Source organism: Pyxicephalus adspersus, chromosome 2, assembly GCF_032062135.1.
Source record: "Pyxicephalus adspersus chromosome 2, UCB_Pads_2.0, whole genome shotgun sequence".
NCBI lineage: Eukaryota > Metazoa > Chordata > Amphibia > Anura > Pyxicephalidae > Pyxicephalus > Pyxicephalus adspersus.
Genome location: NC_092859.1, coordinates 123,761,664 through 123,785,417, shown reverse-complemented (window position 1 = coordinate 123,785,417; position 23,754 = coordinate 123,761,664). Strand labels below are relative to the sequence as shown.

Genomic DNA, 23,754 nt, shown 5'->3' with positions numbered 1-23,754 from the left:
TTTCAAAATGGAAAGGCTACATATTTACAGGGCAGTTATTTAAACAGTACTAAAGTTGTGGCAGCTGGCTTCATTCAATATAACAGCATTTTCTAGCATGTGTTTTGCAATGTTTTGCACTGCAGAGAAGACGGTTATTTGTTGCAGATACAAATAAACCTGCTTACAATAGATTTCCCTAAGCTTTTGTTTAGCTTTTCCGTTTAGCTGATATAAAAGGAAAAGCCAAGGATTTCAGAAATCATAATTCTTTAATGTAAGTGGCACAGCTAAATCCTTGTTCCATTGTGATTGTGATTGAAAAGTTAGACAATAGGCAAATTAAATAATTGATAGAGCAAAAGCATCATCTATGTGTTACTTTTATTGTTTAATTAACTGCATTTTCACTTTAAAATATTTATACCATTTTCCTGCATTAGACTACCTTGGCGCTTAAATGGCAGGCGGCTGTTTTTTATTTTTTAAATGGTCATTTAAGCCCATGTCAAGATCACAGATTTCATGAAGTGAAATACTAGAAAATGTGTATTTCTTATTTTGTAAAAAATGCTGTTGGATGATATCAAGACAGTGACATATAAAGTTTTAATTGAACTCCAGGAAAACGTGTGTATATATATATATATATATATATATATGCCATAAATCCCTGTCTATGGCTGCAATTCAATTCAGTTGGCTGATTAAACCTACCCCATTCTTAGGTACAGTAAAGAGATGCCAATTTAAATTTATGTGCTTGCACTGCATACGTTAAAAATACATTTATTGTGTGAGTGACAATCTTCCCATTAGCCAGCAACGTAAGAGAATTTTTTCCCACAGACTACCATGCATTTATACTGTGAGCAGTGAATATAGTAACTATAGCAGGGGCTCCCTGAAAGTAATTTCACGGATCCCCCCATGTTGATATGGTGGGAGAAAGGCTGTTCTATAAGCTGCTAAAGAGTAATGCATTGGGGAGCTGGATGGGGCATAATGTGGATAAGGGTGGTTTTTATCTCAAACTATAAAACAAGTTGAGATCTATGTGAACAGGACACCAGGGATTTGGGGGGCTCACCATGCCCTCTGACATTGAGCCTCTCTGGTATAATTGTATGCTACGGTGCATTCCAGGGGTGCAGGGTCAAGAAAGACACAAAGTTTGTAGCACACAGTGAGGTCTGTTTGGGTTTCAATGCCTGGTTCTAGGAAACCATTTTACCAATTCACTTCCAAACAGCCAGTACTGTTGACTAACTCATATTGTATCATATAGCTTGGGTCACCATTTTGTCATCATCATTTATTTGCATACATTTCTGAGACGGTTTCTGTGTAAATATACAGCTCTTTGTTATTAAAAGTTTCATGTTGCACACTTTATGTCTGTCAGTAGACGGAAGAATTGACTTGCTGACATTTCTCATTTCTTCTTAGGTACTCTTGTCAGGACTGATTGGTGTTGTTGCCTGGAAACGGCCCCTCTCACTTGTGGTAAGTAACAGCTTTATAATGTCAGACATGGGTTTGTCTGCTTCCTTAGACCGCTAAGCTGTAGAAATGTAAATCATTACTGAACCAATATTACTTATAAAATACAAACAGTATAATAAATGTTACTTGCAAATGTTACTTTGTTATTTTATTTTTTTTTGAATCTTGCGTAAAGTGATCCTCTAAACAAAAACCCTGTGCTCAAAATTATTTACTTGATTGTAAACTATCAAGTGAACATTAGATGCAGTCCCAGACATATTCTGCTCACCCCAATCAAGCCCAGTTTCTTTACAACAAAGGGTCAGCAAATGATAAGTCTACCATGTAAAAGGTTTAATGGCACCGTTCATACTGCAACATTGTGAATATAAATTATTTTAAAATGCAGCTCCATTTACCCAACAAATTGCAGTGCTACCGTCACAGCAGTGCACTAATATGCCTTGCAATACACTGCATTACTAGAAATGCTGCATGCACTTTAGTGTGTTATAAAGTGCATATAAATGTTTGGCATAATGTGTGTTTATGCAGCATAACAATGTGAAACCAGCCTGCTTCCTCACATTCATGCTTTGGAAAGAAAGATGTTAAATTTTCTAATTGTCAAAGTATGTGACAGGTAGGTTACTATCAATATTGACTTAAGTTCAGAATCTTTTCAGAATAAATTGTTTAAACGTTGCGTAAAAGTTCACTTCCATAATTTATATTGACAATAATTCTGTACATATTTAGATTATTTAAGTGAATTTGCACACAAAGCCCCAACAAGGTGTTATGAGACCTCATTAGTATCGTCAAACCCAATAATCAAGAATGTTTCTTAAGGAACATGATTTCCCTGATGGGATTGGATGCCACCACATCTAGCTCAAGCACTTACATACTTACATACATGCTTCAATACTCATCTGCCCAGCTGACCTGTTTTAGTAATATGGGAGGGGATCCCAGCCAGGACATATACTGTATAATACACCAATCTTGCAGTGCTGGTCTTACATATTCCTGAGAGGGCAACTGATACCAATTAGGTGTCATTTGACTCTAACAGGGAATCTGTTTGCATTGAAAGTTTGTTGCATAGAGTTTTGCTGATAACAATTCATTTTTCAGACTCCAAGGCTACGTACACACGTCAGATGATTTGATTATCACTTCAGGGCTAGTATCGGACAGGAATCTGACATGTGCACAGCGTTCGTCCAATGTCATTCATGGATCCATTCTGGCAGGTCAACGAACGACTATAACGGAAGTAAAGAGTGCACAGCAGGGTGCCACTTGCTCATTCTGCCCTTCCTTTCTTCATAGAGCAGAGCGGCACTGTATGCACAGTGTTTGTTTATGCATCATTTTGTCTTTTGTCATAGGAAAGGATTGTGAAAGATCCTTTCCAATGACAAAAGTCTTACGTGTGTACGTAGCCTTAGAATGGATGGCGTAAAACTCCGGTAAGCAAATATGTTCTTCCCAAAAGCATTCTTTATCTTTGACTTGGACACACCTCGCCTAAAGGCTTCTTTTCTAAAATAATGTAATTTGTTTTGATGTTGCACCATTGTTTATTTGTGAACATTTTTAAACTACAGCTCCCTTTTTATAGGATATTAAATATTCACATTATTCATTGTGTAAAAAATTCCTAACTGTTTGGTAAATCAGTCCAATTTTCTCTTTATATAATGAATACATCCTACAGATAAGATAGGCATCAATCTGCTGCCACTCTTTAATTATTTCTGGGTGGGTTCAGCATAAGCTTTGCAAATATGAAGTGTGATAAGAATTTCAGGTTTAGTGTTGAGAAATACTTGTAAACAAAAATTAGCTTTGGACAATCCCTGCTCTTTTTTCACTGCTCTTTGAAAACATATTGAAATAGCATACCCAGAAAGCGCACAGAATGCATTTCACTTTTTACGGGATATGACACATGGGACTAAAAATGTCCCTTTTGCTCTTCATCTTCTAGCGGGCCTTTCATTGCTCACTCTTCAGCCAGGTTTTATACAGTAGGCGACAAATAAAAGCATTTGTATTCTGTACACATGCATTGAATCAGGCTATTCTTATCTCTTTCATTTTGTCTGCAATTGCAATAATACACATAATGTGCTATTCTGACTGGGCTATACCTTCAATAAACATAATGTACAAATTTCTTTAGTGCAGTGGCTTCCACTTGTCTTTTATAACAGTAAAAAGATCAAAATAGCCAGTGAAATAAAATGTTTTAGAAATGACAGTACTTTGATTTTTTTTATTATGTTTGCTGTGATAACCAACTGTATTGTCTGAGAGAAGAAAAAAAACAACACTATGGAATAGCAATATCCTTTATAATACATTGTCATTACATTTTAACCATTTTGATTAATTAGGTTTCAGGAATATCAATTGGCCAAAAATTCTGTGATAGCAAGTATAAGCATACCTATGTTATGTATGTCAGATATTTTCTGGCCTACTTCTTAACAGTCACATTAACAGTCCTTTGTCTATGTTTTTGCTTCATATAAAGAACGTTTATTTATTGCTTATTAGTCTTTCATGAATCTTTGATATCTATCACTTACAATACTTTTTTCTGTGTTCCTTTATTAAACACTCTACTTTAGATATAGACACAGCATCAGCCTTATGGCAATATATTGGTATCTAGCCTGTCACTACAATGTCTCTAAAATTAAAAACAATGGTAATAGCAGATCTTAGTTCTTTGAGGACACATGGTTTTTGTCCTACTATGAGATATTCACCTTCAATGCAGAATGACTAATGATACCTTATAGCTGTTTTCGAGTGAGCAGCCCTTCAATATCAAAATGTCTAAAGGATGGAAATAATAGTCAAAAACTGTTTGCATGTTTAATAATATATTTTTGCATGGCATTTCTCAGGGTATGTTTTCTAATGACTACAACAGTGGGCCATGCCTGTGTATTGTGTGTTGAAACAACCAATGTACACTCCAGTAGAAACATGTGTGACATGTTGACAACCAAAAAAGCACAGTTAGAAAACAGACACACAGTGTTTTTCCTCTTTAACTGGAATTTTCCTATAAAAATGGCCTATATGACAGGACCACACAGGATAAAGAGACCTGGTAAGAGAAGTTGGTTAGATCTGAAATTCAGTTCAGAAAAAAAAGCAGACAGAGGTCCCTTCTTTAATAAAAACAAAAGAACATGCTAAAATAACCTTGAAATAGGAGATAGGAACATTGAGGCTAGAAAGGTCAGGTAGAACAGCAGTCGCCAGCCCAGGGGATCCTTCTCCTGATCCCGCTGATCATGTTCCCCGTATGGACACAACAAAAGTTGTTCTACTGTCCCCCCCAGGATGTTTAGCAAGCAGGTCTGAGCCTTAAATAGAAGAGTGGGTGGGTTCTGGCATCATCACGTCACTCTGGGGTAACCCTTGAAGTAACACACAGCTCCCCGCGCATGCTTGGTCCGGATTACAAAACTGGCGCATGCGCGCTCGCTTCTACTTCACGCCGCTGGAAATTAAAAATATGAACTTAGTGGTCCATGAGGTCCAAAAGGTTGGTGACCACTGAGGTAAAAGACTAAAAACTAACACAGACACTACTAACACTGCCTCCATAGGCTTGGGGACTTTTTTGGCCAGGCAGTGTAAATTATATTGAAAAATGTGTTACTTTCTACAATGCTTTTTTCTGTATATATGTAATGGAAAATTATAGAGTATGAAATTCATTATTATGAAGTATCCAGCAACATTCTTTTGAAGTTGCCATTATTTAATTTCCATTTCCAAACAAAGGCTTAATACAATAGTTCTAAGCACGTCTCTACATTTCATTCCAGCATACTACACAATACATGGAGCTTGAACCTACCTTGATCAGACAGACAGTGAGTAATGTTCCTCTATGCTACACTCTCTGCTTCATCTTCAGAAAATCCTGTTCTGTCTTTTGTCTCCTGACATAGACAATCCAAACCTTTATCCATTCCCTATGTTAAATCAGCTTAGTTGATGACAAATTAGCTTGATTTAAGAAGCCTATTTTTTAGAAGCCTGTACCATGCAAACAGCAGAACAGTAATGGTAATGCACGAAGAACAAGAATATAATATTTCTAAAAGTGATTGCAGTTAGGTAGCCACTTATACATTACTTCCCATCCAGGCTAGGCTATGCCGGTTTTGTGCTGCAAATTTTATTACTCAGATGACATCATCTATGAACTATTAGTGGAGCTAATTCTTAGCAGGGCTTGTTTTTAATTAAGGGATTTAACAAACTGCACAAGGGAAGCACTGATTAGGAACAGCTGAAACAGGAGGTCATAGAATGAGGCTGGCATGTGGTACCCACATAAAGAATGCCGATGAACGCAGCTCTCCTGTTCATATAGGGTTTTTTAAATCTTGTCCTGATGTGCCCTCAACAGGAAATGTTTTCAGGATTTCCTTGAACATATAATTTTAAATGTATCACTTGAGCCTAAATTAGCAGAGCCATTCCTACAGAGGAAATAGCAAAAAACAATATATGTTTAGGGGATCGAATGGCTTGAGTTCAGAAGCAATGCTGTATTAAAACTTAACTATATATGGAGAAGCATACAATGAAAAAATAATGAAATAATAACTTGAATGTACTGTTTATTTAAATTTCTTTTGTTCATTCAAAGGATTTGTTGCTACTGTGACATTTGTTGTACAGTAAAGCATTTGAAAACTAATTGAGTAAGTGGTTAAGGTAAAAATTTATATAGCTTTTATATAGCTTTTTTCTTATAGCTTTTCCTGGAGTGTTCAGTGTTAGGACAATCCCGCCGGATGCTCCAACAATAGTCAGCTATTATATGTACATCCCATCTAGCCTGATACTGTCTTTCAAAATCCCTTACGAACAGAGACCTCTCTTCAATTTCAAACTCTTCATCATTGTTGTCACCTAGTTCATCACCATTTTCATGTTCTTCAAGAGAGGGTAGTGTAACAAAAATCAGCACTGGGATTTCATCTGAATGAGCCACTGGGCGTATAGCCAATCGGATACTCTATGTTATATTTATTTTAAGGTATCTATGTACATCCTATGTATGTTTATCTAGGTATATCCTAAAGTTTTCACTATACAAAAAGTAACAGTCACTAAAATGGTCTCCTGGCTCTCGCCAAACCATAAGTATACCAAATGGCATCTTATCACGTGTTCCCTTTGTCCACATCTGTAAACCCTCAGCACACTGTTTGCATACCTTATGAGGGGCCCAAAACTTTTCTTGATCACCAAATTTAACTTTGAAATATTCCAAATAGGCTTGCTCTACAAATGTGCTAATGTTCGCCCTTTGACTGGGAATTGTGAAACTGCCACAGATATACCAATATGAATCAGGGTTGTTTAGGCACTTACAACGAGAAACAGCAGAGCGAGACATGATCTGAAAGAAAGGAAATACATGTGTAAGTAGAAAAATATTTTTTTTGCTTATTCACTACGTAGAGCAGCGCACAACTCCTGACCTCACTGTCTTGCGTGTAAATGAATAGCCTATACAAATCCACGCTACAGTAATCACATTAATTTAAGTGGTAGAGAAAAATCATTTTTTATTTTATAGTTTTGTTATATTTTGTAATATTTAAAACAGGGTACAAGTTAATCATTAAATCATCCAATCATGTGCACACAAAAACTGGGCACAGGAGGCTGACATTACTACAAATTGGTGAATAGAGATTGCTAAAATAACTTAAGTATTGTAAATCAACTATGTAAATCAACTTGTAAATAATATAAGTATTGTAAATCCAAATCAACTATGCAGTGAAAATATATGTGGAGAGTTTGCTGTACATAGTTAATATTAGGCGTGGACCCTGCAAACTTTTTTAGAACTTTTTATTGTACAGCCAATACTTAAACATGTTAATATTTGTGTTTTATAAAGCCACATTTGAATGAAGGGTTGTAAATGAAAGTAATAAATGAAATGTTTGGGAATAAGATGTTGTAATTGAAACTTTACATTTAAAGAAATACAACCAATTGATAATAAAGTATTGGGATACAAATAAACTAAACCACATGTAAATTAACTGAATTTTCTAGAAATTAATTTTTTTTTAGAAATTTAGAGATTCTAAAGAAACACTTGATCTTTCCTATTCAATAATACAAGAGATCTGTGGATATATTTGGTTTAAAGTTCTTAACTGACACAAGGGCCTGATTTATTAAAGCTCTCCAAGGCTAGTATACACTTTCATCGGTGAAGCTGGGTGATCCAGCAAACCTGGAATGGATCTGGTCCAGGATTCAAAACATTTGCTAGCACATAGAAAGAAAATAATTCCAGGTTTGCTGGATCACTCAGCTTTACTGATGAAAGTTTATCTTGAGTTTTAATAAATCAGGCCCAAATAAATCAAGCACAAATATTTGCCCAACTGCAAAGCTGAGGGGACATTTTAGTGTAACACATTAAAGATATGTAGGTGGAGTAATGTAAAAAGACTTTTGTATACACTTTTATTTTTAATACACTGCCATTTTCTCTGTAGAAATAGAAAGGTGGTGTAGAAATTAAAAAGAAAAGGTTCTTTATTGAAATACTTGGTGGTAAATAGAAGTTTGGAAGTTACTGAATTCTGCCAGTTTAAGGCCTGGAAGACACATTAGCAATAAATTACCTTTCTGTAAAATGGTTGGTGCATAAATAGTTATTTTAGTTGTTTAATAAGTGAAGATAGATGCAACAGATGGTTATCATTTCATAGGAAACAAATGATGGAGCAGATTCAAAGGTGGCCTCTAGATAAAGAGTCTATTCCTATGTAGTGATAAGTTTATGTTTTACTGTAAAGAGAGTAAAACTTTGTAGAAAAAAAGGGGTATAAATGATTTATTTTTTCAAAGTTGACCTTTAAAATTAGAAGGATAGGAGTCGGTTTTATTTAAAAGTCTGAAAACAGACAACTGAAAGGGTTGGTGTTGATTTACTAAAGTAGTTTTAGATTGTTCACTTAGCTAAGTGAACTATCACTATGAAAGATAACTTTCACCTAGTAAAAGTATGAAAAATAACTTTCCAAAGAATACCCATTCCCATGCAAGAATTATCTTTAGAAAATGTGATTTTTTTTCCCTTGCATGTGATTAGATGGTTGAAGTCAGCAGAGTTTCACTTTGTTCACTTGAAAAATTTAACAAGGCTCAGGGAAAATTCAGATGATATTCCAAATACAAAGTCATACTGTTACAAAGATTTATTAGGTTCCACATATTTCAACACTCCTCTTCTCTCAGCATAACCAACACCAACCAGGGTGGCCAGCACACCAAAGACAGAACAAAACCTTAGCCATTCTTAGCCACATAGCCATCCAAAATGACGGTCCAAAAATAGGCAGCACAATTGACTTATGTTCTTTACATGCGGAAATGTCAACATGGGGACTACTATCTTAAGAAGAAGTATGTTTTAGACATTGTTATTGTGTCATGTGCTACCTGACTTGAAATGTATTCTAATGACAAATAAAATGTTTGTAAACCGCTGTTAAATATAATGTTGGCTCTGGGGAAAACTAATTATAATTTGTCAATAAAAAGATATTTTTATCTAGGCTGGGTAATTTAAAAATTTACTTTGGTGTCACATTCAGTATGCATAAATGCATGAGCATTTGACAATGACTGCGTCAAGTCAGAAGGAAGAAAAATGCTATATGCATATTATCCCTTAGGTGTCTTTGTACATGTTATCTATGTCTCAGCTTTTTAAAATGTGCCTTGCTTAGAAGAATTTGTTGGCAAACAGAAAAGCAAAACTGTGTACAACAACTAATCTCACTTCCTGAAGCAGTTTGTGTACCTCTGATCAGTACCATGGCAGGAAGCAGTGAAGGAATAGGAGTTTACTAGTTGGTTCAGTGGGTTCTGAGTAAAGTTGGGATTTAAAGATAAAAGTCTCTGCATCCCTTTTACTGTCTCTTACCATTTCCTGTTCTAGCAACCTTCAGCCAACAATCATGTTTTGCCAGTAGGTATCTTCCAACAATGTCTTGGACTATATAATATATATACAAAAGAGTTAGTCAATGAGGCATTCTTATTAGGCACTGATCTACACTTTACATTTATAGGTAAAATCAGATAAAAGTATCCACAATGAACATTAATAAATCAAATACACTTCTGTCCTTACTTTCTTCCTGTCTTGTCTCCCTGCTTTATGCACAGGATGTAAACTCTTTTACTTCTATGAAGGTGTGCACACATCAGTTAAAGCTAACCATCTGATTTCCTGCAGTGACTATGGCAGAATATGGCAGTGTAAATTGCGATGACATGGCTACTTGTAATCCAACTTGAAAGTGCGTAGGAAAGTGTTACAGTGCCTTAGCTGACCTGGGTAAATATGCTGGTAGGATTACCAGGAACAAGGTAAATGAAGGCAGAAGTATTATATTCCCCTACTCCCATTGGTATCTTCAAGATGCTTCATTTCTCTAGTTGTGTTGTTGTCCCTGGTACATGTGTGTAGGTGTGCAATACAAAAAAAGCAGCTGCTGTTGCTCCTTAAAAGTTTGTGATGATGCCAAGGGCTACCCCCAAGTAAGTATTGGTCATTATTAGGTTCCCCAAGACAAAATTAGTTTTATACCTTGAAAATCCTGGATGAGAAACACTTACTAGAGTACCCCACTGTTCAGCTTTAATTTTTTGGTTTAGATACACTTTAGTAAATATGTGTTCTCTAACACAATGATCCAAAATTAGTATTGGTCCTTTAGAAATAAACATAAATGCAGTATATACATTAGTGTATACTCTGGGCACAGTAGAATACATCTAAATTTTCTAAAAGTTTGATGTAAAACTGATTACTGCTGTGGAAAGTGGGCCACTAATAAACCACTGATACTTATAACCCAGGAAGAAATCTAAATATATTTCTGTGTTTCTAGTAGCTTCCAGTCAGAAGATAAGGTATAAAGATGATAATGATGGAGGTAAATTGACATTGACACCAAATTCACCAAACTATGATCAATTATATGGTAATCTTACATTGCAATATGAGATTGGGAAACTCAAGAGAAAAAAAAGAAATACACAATTGTTTATTATGAACATTATCTGCATAAATATGGATATTATATCACCACAATAATGCACATATATATTCAATAAATGAAGGTTCATGCACAACTAAAAGCTAGTCATTCAAACTATTTAATTAAGAAACAAGTTGAAACATAAAATGCACAGCAATATTGGTTAATATAGGTCAATCAATAAAGTATACAGTAAATGAAAATAATGTTGTTAGTAGGTAAACCCCTATAGTAATCTAATAATGGTTAGTACATAATAAAGTAATTACAAAATAGCAAAACAATGCAATAATAATATAGACACCAATAGGAATGCAATCGGGAATATCTTATAGCTACCTGCTAAGATGTTAATGGATACCTCATGGGCCTGCTTTCTTCAGAAGAGATCCCCATAAGAGCTTACCTCAGAAGAGGGACCATCAGGAGAAGAGAAGAGAGGAGAAGAGAACTCCATTCTCTCAGTTCCCATTTTCCTATAGTTCATTCCCATTAGGTATCATTGGGACTCTTAGATTGGTTACTGGGTGTGATCTGTAAGATGACTATTGGTTGACGCCACAATGAGCCATACCCCAACCCACCTGTCCATTTCATCTATCTCCTGCTGACTCAGGCTTTGTTGGTTTATTACCCCCTAAGGGCCCTACTGGTAACCAATTTGTTATGGGAACTAGATCTTGTTTACTGGCATCTGTTTTATGGTCGGTTTGTCTGTTGTCCCTTGTGTGAAATCCTTGGAAACTCTTAGTGGCTTGACAAAGAGAAACAGATCACAAACATTCCCACATATATACACCCATATACACATATATCTATAAATATCTATAAACAATCTTGGGGTGCAACACATGGCTGGGAACAAATGGAAACCAGTTAGTAACACCAATGGCATGTATGAAGAAACATCTTAAAAAAAGAAGTGCAGCTACCAAATTTCTAAGCATGATTTGCAAACAAATCACACAGTTAGCATTATAAATTATGCGCACCTGAAGTAAATAATATACACTACAGGACTGCATAATATCTATGCCCTCAGGCAAATTTCTAAATCTGCACAAAAATGTGTTAAAAATTCACAATTTGCATTTGAAATCACACATAAACATGAAGCAAAACTTCCCTTATTTAGAAAAAAAACATATAGTGTACATTGTAAATGAGTGATGGTTGCTTTGAAACAAAATTACTGAAACCATGTTACGCTTTTATTTGAAAAAAGATCATATTTGATCCTTTCAATACTAACAAAAAATGCATTTATTGCATTATACTTTTTGTATCCAGTGATATATGGCCTGCAGACACATTTCAAGAGTCCTTAAACACTGGTGTCAGTTCCTTTTATATAATATTTGTGACTATTTGTGTTTAGGTTATCAGACTTGTTCATGGAGATCCTCCAATGTGCAGTTGAGGCCTAGTTCAGCGACAATGCCTACCAGACACTAATCCCCCTATCACCTATAGCAACCCCCCACTGAGCCTTGGGAGGCGAATTGTGCCATCCCAACACTCAGTTGCCCCCGGGACATCACATCATCAGGTTTGCTGGATCACGGAGCATCAATGATGAAACTGTATCCTCTTCAGCTGTGGAGAGCTTCAATAAATCACATCCATAAAATCAGTATTACTCTATCCTTGTGCACTTTACAAATTTAGGAAGGATTGCCCAGGGGCATTATATCAATTTAATATTAGTATGCAAATTAGTCATTGTTTTTAGTCTAACTCGCTTATTTGTAATTTTATATAGCTTTATTTTTCATTGCTAGGAAAACACTTTTTATTAATGGATGTATTTGTTACTTATTAACTTCATACTGTTCAATGTTTAAAGGTAAATTGCAATTTTGGAAGATATACTGTGCCTCTGAGTGCTAATAATGATTTTATTTAAATTTTATTTTTTGGCAAATATTTCACTATTATCTTTGGGTATTTAAGAATAAACATTACTACATTTGGATTCGATAAAACCTTCTGCTTTCTGGACATGAGGTATTAACCTCCTTGCCGTTAAGCCCGACCTTCTTACGGGCTCAAAAAAGTTGCTCTTTTCGTTAAGCCCGAGATTTTCCGTACATTAAAATCCCCACTTACCCAGGTAAGTGGGGATTTTAATGTAGGGAAAATCTCGGTCCCCCTGTGCTCATCCAGCGTCGGGTTCGTGTTCCAGCGTCGTTCTCCGTCAATCGTCGTCCGTCGGTCTCCGTTTCCAGCGTCGGGTGCCTTCTCGTATACCAGCGGGACCAGGTAAGAAGCCGGCCGGCATCTTGTGCTCCGCTGGCCGGCAGGCGGAACACAAGATGCCGGCTGGTTTCTTACCTGCTCCCGCTGATCATCCAGCGTCGTTCTCGTTCCAGCGCCGGGTGATCTCTGAAACAAGAAGCCGTCCGGCGGAGGAAAAAAACAGCCGGCCGGCTTCTTGTGCGTGCGTGATGACCCCGGCGCGTGTGCGGGAAATTCAAATAGAAACTCATTCATTCATTTTGTATTGGATTCAATACAAACTCCTGTATCCAATCCAATACAAAATGATTCAAATAATTACAAAGTATATAATTGGTAAATTCAAACTGTCATTTTGTATTGGATTGAATACAAACTCCTGTATCCAATCCAATACAAAAAAAATAAATAAAATAAAATAAAAGTAAATAACTTGGAAATTCAAATTTATATTTTGTATTTGATTGGATACAAACTTGCGTATCAAATCCAATACAAAAAATAAAAAAAAATAAAATAAAAGTAAATAACTTGGAAATTCAAATTTATATTTTGTATTTGATTGGATACAAACTTGCGTATCAAATCCAATACAAAAAATAAAAAAAAATAAAATAAAAGTAAATAACTTGCAAATTCAAATTCTTATTTTGTATTGGATTGGATACAAACTCCCGTATCCAATCAAATACAAAATAATTCAAAACAAACCCCCAATAAATACAGAATCAAAGTTTTAAAAATTGCCAGGTATTCCCTGGATGGCTAGTGTGTAACACTGTGTCTTATCTTACCTTTGCTGATCTTCGCCTAATTTCCTTTAATTTTATTAAAAGTATTTTTTTTTACATGATTGTGTGTTTCAAACATTTTTTATATTCATAATATCTACTAGAACCCTTGTTCGTACATATTTCTGTAAGTTACAGGTCTACCATTTAAAAAAAATTTTCATGAAAAACAGTGGATCACTTTTGGTACAGAAATCTAGACCTCAGTGTAACGCTCAGGTGGTTAAGTAGCTAAATCCATATTGTGAAATCAATAAGTGCAGTAAATAAAAACTTGTTACGCCATCTTAGGTGGTCAAAATTAGCTGACCCCTGGTAACAAAACAGGGTTAAATACCCCTTTCTATTTTTCTACCTGTAATGGTCAATGCAGTTTGTCAGCATGAATGAAGTACTAAAAAGACAAACTATAGTCTTAAATGACTGTTTCACAATAGTCATTAGGAATATATGTAGTCCTTTTACAATTGAATTGCAAATACATTCAGTAGCTAAAGATCTCCATGTCAGCTTCTTTATTATCCCTTCATTGTTGTCACTGATGTTTTGTGACCTTACAACCCCATGGGATAGGGTTCTGCTAGCATACTAATAAGCCAGCATAGGTCTTCTGCAATAAATCAAACTCCATTAAACACACCGTGTCTGTGAACTGTCTTTTTTATCAGAATAAATGTATAAATTGGCAAGTCTAGGAAGTGATAGCTAGTAGGTTCTCAACTATATGTGATTCATCAGCATTGCTTAGAAATCCATGCTCTTTATTAGCACACATGGTTTAGGATGATTCGTTGAGCCATTTTAAGATACATTTAGGGCTCTATTTATAAGGAAGTCAGTCCAATATTCCCTCAAAAATGATCAGGGGGGAATCTTCCAGGTCCAAGTGTCCCCACCAGAGAATATTTGAGGGATTTAGATTCCCTGTTTTGTAAATAGAGCCTAATAAATAGTGTGTAGTAGTAGAGTGTAATACCTACATGTCCGCCATCCATGTTACATTGAAGAAACAACATCTGTTAAATATTTTCTTCATAGTTATAAATCCATAGCACAGTTTAATGCCAATTTTTTGTCTTAAAAATTTACCTAACAGTATGTTTTTAAATTGAAACTTCATGCAGATATTGTCCTGGCTGAGATTCAAACTGTATAACAATGATGGAATAACAGAAGCTTCCATAGTATCTCACCTCTATTTTTAAATGTTTTCTATACAGGCACAGAGTTTATTTTATTGCACGCCCTTAAAAAATATTGAAATAGTAAATGGAGCCAGCAGTACTTGAAATTTGCACCCTTATTGCCAAGCAATATGACATTTTTATATTTGGCTAGCTAAATTTCTAAATTGCATGGTCTGCGTCTCAAGTATTTGGATGGTGTAGAAGACTTGTCACTGATGACTACGTGATGCAGTGTCATAATCAATGGGGAAAGATCCCTCTCTTTAAAATGATTTCACATCAGTCCATCTTCTTTCTCTGTTTGCAGCACCTGATGTTCAGTTTTATCTAACAACTGAGTAATTTACAATTTTAACTTCAGCAATCATGTTGTTTGTTGATAGCTGCCAAAGAACAGAAGCTGATTGACATTGGGCGACCAGCATGGCCATGGCGTTGCAGTAATTGACACATCTCAGGAAGTAGCAGAAAACACTCAGCACGGATGCACAGAGCTTTATTATATATCTGCCTTGTAATTAAGTGTTCTTTTCTGGCTGAAGGGAAAGTGTCACAGTCTAACATTACCAAACACAATGCCAGGATGAAGATTGCTGAAATGGAGATAAAAGCAGTAAGATCTGCTTACTTGCATATACTAAAACGTCCTCAATAGATTATACATTTCCTGGCAGTTTATTTTGTTCTATATGTATATTTTTTTTTTATTAACAGAAAGTGTTGAATATCAAGGTTATGGCTGCATCTACTTTTCTTCTTTTTATAGATGTAATTATATAAAAAAAATCAACTTCTTACTTGGTTGGTTTATTATTACAGTTTTATTTGTCTGAGAGTCCAATATTTAAGATTTATGATACAATCTCATGTTGTTTAGCTCTTTTTATTGTACTGTAGTCTCGTTTTGTACTCAGATGTTCGGTTTGGGGAATTAATTACACCAAGCAGAGGAAAAACCATGAAGTTGTATTCTTGTACAATGAATGATGCTCTGTATTTCCATCTACATTTATTGTTCTATTTTTGCCAAATACAATATTCATAAAAAAGTTTTAGAAGATCTGCTTGTATAACATTGTATATCTTGTATAACAAGTGTATCTCTAGCCAAAATGCAAGTAGAGTAAATATATAGATTTAATAGATGTCCTAGGTATAACATTTCCCCTCTCCTCCTAGGTTTCTTTCAAGGCCTCTCTCTATCTCTCTCTCTCTCGCTCTCTCTCTCTCTCTCTCTCTCTCTCTCTCTCTATATATATATATATATATAATGTATTCCCTTTCCTCCATAAAGGTTCTTTCCAACACCAGGAGCCTCGAGGTTGGCCTAATGCTGTCTCATAAGCCAGGGGAAGCCAGGGGAAGGTACCCTGCTGTGTTGTCCTCCATAGCTAAATACAGTAGTTGTCCCTACTTGGTTGTTTATTAATCTGTCAGTAAAGATTGAAGAACATGCACTAGTTGTCCCTACTTGGTTGTTTATTGATCTGTCAGTAAAGATTGCCGTACATGCACTAGATTTTCATCCAAGACAATCATGATTGTTCAATTAGGGCAGGCTTTCTCAACCTCTTTAACAAGGAGGAACCCTTGAAACAACTTTCTGGTCTTAAGGGAACTGCATCTATAATTACTATATCCACAGTTCACAGTACATTAACATCAAAAGGAAGAATGCTTCTTACATTGCTGGCAAATGGGAAGAATGCCACTCTTATGGATAGCCAAAAAAGGTCATTGGTGTCACCTAAACTGACCCGAGAGTCAGAAATAGCTCATTGCTCAAGGAACCCATAGAAACCTTGGGAGGAACATTGGTTAAGAAACACTTCTTCACCTACTTTGTGTATGTACCCTTACAAGTGTGCACTGTTATTTACTTAGTGCACATATTTCCCTAATTAACCTAATACTGAAATGTTTTAACTTCCCATAAAAGATATCATTGGGAACAGTGAACCATTTAATAAAGTACACTATTTAAAACTAACATAAAAATGATACAAAGAAAGAAATCAAATCAATAGTAATGCTTTCAAATCACATGTTAATTGGTGGGGCCAGGTACAATTTAACTCTGACTGGTGTTGACTGGTCATAAGAAACATGGACCGAAAGAAGCTTTCTGCGTAATACAGTCTGGCATACTTTCTGCTGGCACACTGTATTTCTACCATACAGATACTTGCATTGACAGTTCAGATAACTAATTAAAATAAAATAGCAGACAAACTGTTTCGAGCAAAATAAGCTAATTTATCTTGCTGTTTAAAAATTAGAAACACCACTTAAAGCATAATGGAATAGTCATTCTGAAAAATTAGATCTGCTCTTATCAGCTGGACAGACCTGTTCAGCTAATTCTTTAGAGGAACTTTGCAATCGCTATTATTGCTAAAATAATCTTGCTTATTGAAAATGTACTCTCTATACACATGAATTGTCTTTACCTTTATGTATCCCAGACCTGAAAAGAAAAATGTATTTGTTGAAGTAGTAACAGTTGGAAGTAACTGAAAAATGTTGTTTTATTTATTTTTATTTGTTCTATTTCATTTTGTAATTTTAGGTGAAGTCCATTTTAAAACAATAATTGATAATTGACTATTTATTAAAATAAAAAATATAAAAGATTCAGCCATAATGAGGCTGATGCAATATTCAATTATTATACCCGTTTAGGTATAGTTATAAAATATTCGGATGCCTATTTGCTTTACTCCCTTTGAATCTGACAGACCAAAAAATCAGGAATCGGTTCTGAAGTCAGACATTTGCTGCCCAGTCAGTTACTTGACTTCATACACTAAGTGTCCCTTACAATTAAAATACAAATGTATTTGTTTACCTTATTTTTGGCTACAGCAGGATTTCTCATACTTTTTAGCATGGGGTAAGCCCTTGAAATAACTTTTAGGTCTTAGGGAACCCCTTTAATAATTACTACATTGACAGCTCACAGTTCATTAGTGTGGTGGACAGTAGGAAGAATACCTCCTGTATTGTTGGCCAGTGGAAAGAATATCACCCTTACAGATTATTGGTTTCACCTAAACTGACCTGAGAGGTACAAATTGCACAATGTTTAAGGAACCTCTAGAAACCGCTAGAGAAACTAAAGGGTCTGTGAAGTCTTTAAAACCTCCAGTAACAGAGTAATGGCACATTTAATACTAATTCATTGACACTTACTTTGTAAGCACTTCTCACGGCTCCGTCTTATGATTCAGCAAAAATGTAAATCTCGGATTGTGGTTGGTGTTGGAGAGCACAAGAATAAAAGTATAACATACTGAAGCTTACCAATCTTTAACGCGGTGGATGTCTTAGTGTTCTTTTTTTTTTTCAGTACATCTTTAATTTGTGTTGCATAATTACTAATTAAAAGTACATTGCTTCACAGTGAATAAACCAGCTCAATCCCAAATAGGCACATTTGACTGTTCACCATATACAAAAAAAAAATCACACACACCAATTAATTGAACTCATGATAGTGTAATAGAGGTTATATTTTAGCATTTGCATAAGAATACTGAGATTAATTTGCAGGGCAGCTGAAGGTCAACTTGCATTGTTCTGTGCCCAGACAGCAATGACACTTCTGAAATACCTCTTTTAACCCATATCTTGGTCTGTGGCATTAAAGCACTACCACTTTCTTTGTGTGTGTATAAATATATATATATATATACATACACACGAGCTATAGGAATTATCTCAAATCCCTGAAGACTAGTTATCCATTCATGTTCCTCTTTAAAACTTTTAATGGAATGTCAGACTCTTCAAATTGTTTTACTCTGAAAAGAGATGTAATACTGAGGCGACACTTCTATTAGACACAGCCTGTGTAGCCAAGTTTTTTTTATTACTTTTCTTGCTGTTTTATGACCATTTTCTGTTTGGAATTTAGCTAGAAGTTAGAAAACTTTTACTATAGAAATGATCTCTTTATCTATGCAATTGTCTTGTAAGTACCTTCTTTAGAAATATAAATGTCAGAAGGTTAAAGCCAGCCTAGAATGGCATTTCTGTAAAAACATATTCTTTGGTAATGCTACATTAATTGTGAGTTGTTTTTATTGTTATATTATACTATGTATTATAGATTATGGATATACTATATCATGGATGGCAAATGTGTGGATAGTTACATAGTTATATACTATGTACCATATTATGTATAAACAGAACATAAAAAATAACATAACTACACATTCTCAAGGGAACCATTTTAAAAAAGAATTAAGGAACCCTAGTTGAGAAACACCGTTTCACCTTCTTTCTTTTATTTCTCTAACTAATATATTCATTCTTCTATTTTATGCTTGAAAAAAACTTGGTATTAATGCTATTGTAGCAATTCTTTTTCTAGCATTAAAAATGAATTGCTAGTCTTCTCCAAGATTACTAATCTGATCTTCTCTTTGTTTGCAAGACAAATGTTTGCCATACTACTCCTTATGTATAAATATTTAACTTAAACTGTTTCAATTCTCTGTTTTTTTAGAAAGAAAAATAAATACTTTAAAAGTTAATTTAGGGTAAATTATACAACAGTACCTCAAACCCATTTAAAATAGACTGTATTTTCATTAAATGCAGAGCAAAGCAGCACACAAATATTGATTTAATTTTGCAAAGATTTAGCTGATGTTGAATATACTTACCTCATACTGTCATTGATATTATTTAAATAATGTTTTTTAAATGCTGTCAAAATGCTGTGGCACACAGCATTAATAAGGAACTTTTTCCCATCAGTGCATAGATAGACAGCAGCTAAAAACATTGTAAAAAAAAACATTATTAGTTATTTGGAACTGAATTCAAGGGCTGTGTTGACTAAGGCCAATAAAATCTGCAGGCATGTCAAAGCAAAGCAGAACAGCAAAAGTGACTTGTTGGAATATACAGTACTATAAAAACAACAACCCTGCGCATAACTATAAGGGATTCTGAACAAAACATATCAATTTCTGCTGCAACATTTAGATAATATGATCAGAATTTGGCATCAACAACATAAAAGAATAGATCCATCCTGCCTTGTATCAGTTATTCGAACTGGTGGTATATTGGTGTGAGGGATATAACGTTTCACATTTTGTATGCACCTTAATATTAAATGAGCAATGTTTAAATATCATAGCATACCTTAGAATTGTTGCTGACAATGTCCATGCCTTTATGAGCACTATGGGTCTTATTTATTAAAGCTCTCCAAGGGTACACTTTCATCAGTGAGACTGGGTGGTCCTGCAAACCTAGAATGGATCTGGTCCAGGATTCAAAACATTTGCATCACAAACACACCAACTAGCAAATTATTTTGAAGAAATCCATTCCAGGTTTTCTGTATCACCCAGTTTTACTGATGAAAGTATGTACTCTCTAGCCTTGGAGAGCTTTAATAAATCAGGCCCTATGTACCCATTTTCTGATGGAAACATCCAGCGAGATAAGATGCCATGTCACAAAGCATAAATCATTTCAAACTGGTTTCTTAAACATGTGAAGGAGTTTACTGTACTGATATTACTGATGTTATAGAATGGGAGATGTGTATTATGAATATACAGCTGCATACGTAATGCTATCATATCAATATGTATCCAAATCCCTTAGCAATGTTTGCAGCACCTTGTAAAATCTATACCACAAAGAATTATGGCAGTTTAGAAGGCAAGGTCCAACCTGGTACTATCTTAATAAAGTACCTGGTGAGTGTTAATGTAAATTATAATAGAGAAAAACTGGAATGCAAAAGTCTTGTAAAAGAGGCAGAAGCTGTATATTATAGATCAATATAGCAAAATATAGCACTAAAGTTTCAATGAGTTACACCCACATATCCAATTAATTTGATATCATCATATCATAATTTGATAAACAAAAAAGCTGAAATAAAGATTCTGGTCTTACCACATATGCACGAAAAGTGTGCTACCCCATAAATAATTTTTTGCATTTATTTAAATGAGAAGATTAAAGGAATAGGTGTTCACTCCTTTTGCCATCTCACCATGGAAAACCAAGGAACCTCATGCAAAGGGTGTTCAGGCCTACTTTCCTTTATTCTTGATTTTCTTAGTAACTGAGAGCAGCTGCAGCACTTTGTGAGCAGCAGGTGAATCACTCTTTCCTGTTGGCTTGCTGTGTAGAGTGAGCTTGCCCATTTCTTCTCAATGGCTTTATCCAGGCATCACTCAGAAGCAAGAAATGAGTCAAATACAGATACCCTGATGCATTATGCTGGGCCAAAAAACTTCCTATGGCTACTCATAAGGAATAAACCCCTATTTTTAGTTTAATACTATTTACAAAGACGTCTTTCAGCCAGGAGTACATACCTTACAATGGTGTCCAGCATTCCCCAAAACCCTGTTACCAGCAGACTTAGTTAGTTAGTTAGTGTAGGCGTAAAACTGGTGTGTATATTTATATTTTCTTCCAAACAGTGCATCCAGAAGTAAAATCCAAGAACTGTTAATGCTGCTTCTATAGACTCCTTATTTCTGCTTATTTCTGACCATAGCAAATCTCCTATAAATGTACATTCATCATAGCAAATACGCATACCTTGTATGCAACACTAGATGTTTTGTTTGGTTTTTACAAAAGAAGTCAGCAAAAACACATTGTTTTCTCTTTTTGATCTTTGTAGTTTCCGTTGTCTGTCAAAATTAATCCACTGAGACGATAAGGTCTCCAAGCCATAAACCTGTATCACAAAGTTGTCACAGCATATTACACCTGACTTGATTTGTCCAAAGTACATTTCATTTACTCTTTGGCTGTCTGCACGAATATTGGCTCGTAAACACGCACATCACTGGACATATGCTTCTTAAATGCACTCCCAGATGCCTTAAACATTTGATCAGTTTTGAAATGGTATTTTATCAAATATTAAAGCAAATATGATTTCTGCTTTTGATATTTTTCACATGAGTTTATTAACTACATAGAACTCAGGCACTATTTTTAATTCAATGATTACATATGTTTTTGCCAGTTTTAAAAGGGCACCATAACTCCGAGGGTCTGGTCCCATTTTTGGTTAGTGCTCGAATAATTAGCTCCCAACTGCTGCCCAACATTACACCTAAAAATGAATCAGCTCTAGAGCTTGCAATCTAAATACAAAGTCCTTGAATGATCTGTAATACCACATTGTAGCAAAATGCTTTAACTACACTTGATGAAAACTGTGAACAACTGTTAAAAACAATTGGCTTTTGTAGAGGTGCATTGAGGTTCCAGACCAGGCTAGGTAGGACCTGAACCAAATTTGTCTATTTTCAAATTGGGGCATCTCATGCTCAACAAACCCAGTAAAATCATAATTTTGAGCTACTATTTTGGGGTTTTAAACCAAAATCCTTTTACTCTACTAGGTAAAGCTACATTTGGCTTCACGGTAAGACATATTTTGCTCCTAATCAGCAATGCAGTTTGAAGACCAGAACAGTCATGATTTCTGATGGACTACATTTTTCTCCTTTCCTTTGTGAAATTTACCTCTTACTATATGTCAATGGTTGGCACATGCATTATCCTAAAAGAACCACAAAAATACCCTTCAAAATGATATTTTCCTATGCTGAGGTACACGTTTCCCTTGCTGTAATGAATATGACTACAGTATCAAGTAGCAGTTTGTCAAACTCTTATCCTGTCTCTCTTTAGAACTTCCTAGCTAACAAGTTTAAAGATATTATTTTTTCAACATCCTGTGCTTATTGTATTCATATCAAATAGTGCAATATGTTCTCTTATCATCTGATTTTTAACAGTACACTGTAAAAAATGTCAGAATAAAAACAATACCAGTTGCCATTATTAAATAACAAGAGTAAGTGTAAAAATTACAAGAGTAAGTGCCCATGGGCCTTCTTTTCAAATGCGGACTTTGCTATTCAAAAACAATTGCATTTAATTAGCAAACACAATTTTGTTAGAAAATCGCAGCTTTTCAAATGCAAATGCACGTGTTAAATGGTAAACATAAAGTTTGACAAGAAAAGGCTGCATTTGACCCGGATTGCCTGCAGTTTAAATGCACCTCAGTAGGACATGCTAAGTCCAAAGAAATGTAACACATTGCAGAGCCGGTTAATGGCAGCCCGTGCACTGCTCAGTGGTAGTGAATCTGATGTTGAGGACCTGTGTTTAAAATGTATGTAAAACCCATGGGTTCTTACCCTAAAGCTGTTTTTAAATGTGCTGATTGGAATATTCAAACACCATTGGAGGTTTTTTTTTACAGTAAATTCCCAGGTTATCCCATGTAAGGTATTTAACAAGAACTGTGGGCCTGATTTACTAAAGCTCCCCAAGGCAGGAGAGGATGCACTTTCATCAGTGAAGCTGGGCGATTCAGCAAACCTGGAACAGATTTCTTAAAAGTAATTTGATATCTGTTAGCAAATGTTTTCAATCCTGGACAAGATCCATTCCAGGTTTGCTGGATCACCCTGCTTCATTGATGAAAGTGTATCTTCTCCAGCTTTGGAGAGCTGTAATAAAATAGACCCTGTGTCTACATACATTACTAACACTGCTGGATTTTTAAGAAGGTTGCTGAGACTTATACTAAAAGCATTATTTACAAAAAATGTTTCATGTGAAAAAACTTGTATCTGTGCTGAAAAAATTATGGATTGTCACGGCTTGACCTCTCCCCCTCTGAAAATTCGAGTTATTCTGCTTTCATGCCAATCCAATGGCTTTAAGAACTTCTGAATTATATATAAAAAAAAGAATATGCATGTAAATTTAGGGTTCTAGCTAATGGCTGCATGCTATGGTATTTGTAAGTTTTAAATACTCTAAGGAAGCATTACAACCTGGCAAGTATCATTTTTAGACGGCTCAACAAGTGTCAATTTAATGGTTATTTATTAGCTATTCTGTCCATTTGCATGC

General features: G+C 35.2%; 1 protein-coding gene across 1 annotated transcript in view; it reads left to right on the top strand.

The window, feature by feature from the left end:
* The window catches only part of ENTREP2 (endosomal transmembrane epsin interactor 2), a 402,743-nt gene that overhangs the window by 139,177 nt on the left and 239,812 nt on the right, over positions 1-23,754 (top strand). Inside the window, exon 2 of the mRNA XM_072402292.1 lies at positions 1,429-1,485. Coding sequence (XP_072258393.1) covers positions 1,429-1,485 — 57 coding nt within the window. The remainder of the gene's footprint in view (positions 1-1,428; positions 1,486-23,754) is intronic.